The 1,009-nt window shown below is 46.7% G+C and overlaps 1 protein-coding gene across 3 annotated transcripts in view; it reads right to left on the bottom strand.

Annotated features, from left to right (window-relative positions):
- VPS39 (VPS39 subunit of HOPS complex) overlaps nt 1-1,008 on the bottom strand; it is a 22,778-nt gene extending 21,770 nt beyond the window's left edge. For all 3 annotated transcript variants that reach the window (XM_085299871.1, XM_085299872.1, XM_085299873.1), the window contains exon 1: nt 936-1,008. In XM_085299871.1, coding sequence (XP_085155997.1) covers nt 936-1,008 — 73 coding nt within the window. The remainder of the gene's footprint in view (nt 1-935) is intronic.
- Between the last annotated feature and the right edge of the window lies 1 nt (nt 1,009).

The raw sequence follows: 1,009 nt of genomic DNA, 5'->3' as shown, positions 1-1,009 counted from the left end.
AAGTTTGGGGGGCTTTTTTGCTTTTTTGTTTATTTTAAGAACTTCAAGTAGTACTGCATTATGCCTGAAAGGATTCTGTCAGTTTTTCTTAAATTACATTTGAACTGCTTGAAGACTAAAGAATCATCTGGGATTTATAAAAAATAACTTTWTTTTTTAATGTAAAAACCTCTACGGTAGAGGGGTTTAGATTTTTCCAGTTTATAGCATACAAAAGTCATAGCACCTTTATTTGGTGATTTAATCTGCCTGATATTCTTCCTCCTTGATAGAAATCATAGCATAAAATATTTCTTTCTAGAACTAGTACTTTATTAACATACAAGTAGTTTGGTAATGAGAAAGTCTTGTTTCTTGGAAGGTCTTTCTCCCACTGCTTGGTAGAAAAGCCGTAGGACCAGAATAACAACTCTTTCAAAGCAAATACACTTCACAAGCTGTTTTYTGTTTTTTTCTACTTCAGGAAAAGAAGCGTTTTCAAAGAGATACAGACAAAGGCCTCACCACAGAAATAAACAATACTCACATCATCTCTACTGCACAAGTTTTGCATAAATGATCCACGTTTAAATTTGAAAGTAATACCCAAGTTATAATTTTGTCCTTAAAACAGACTGAATGGGCCATAGACCCAGAGAACCTCGGATTTTTTTAATTATTCATCTTTTCCGCGACGTTACGTGTGCTGGGCACTGCTCGGGCAGCTCGAAAAGCGGCACCGCCGCGAGCAGCGACCAGAACGCCCGGAGGCCCCAGAACACAACCGGGCATCCACGCGCCGCTAACGCGCACGCCGCAAACCGCGTTCCCGGAGCGCAGCCTCGACACGCCAGCGCCAGGCCCCGGCCAAGCGGGGCGCCTTTCCGCCCGCWCGCCGCGGCCGGGCGCCCGGCAGCCCCCCAGCGGCAGCAGGCCCGGCCCGGCCTGGCACTCACCCCAGGCCGCCAGGCAGTCGATCTGCAGCGGCAGCTTCTCCAGGATCGGTACATGCTCGAAGGCGTCGTGCATG

This window comes from Rhea americana, unplaced genomic scaffold, assembly GCF_003343005.1.
Source record: "Rhea americana isolate MKP2758 unplaced genomic scaffold, rheAme1 scaffold_155, whole genome shotgun sequence".
NCBI lineage: Eukaryota > Metazoa > Chordata > Aves > Rheiformes > Rheidae > Rhea > Rhea americana.
This window is presented reverse-complemented; position numbering and strand designations above follow the sequence as displayed.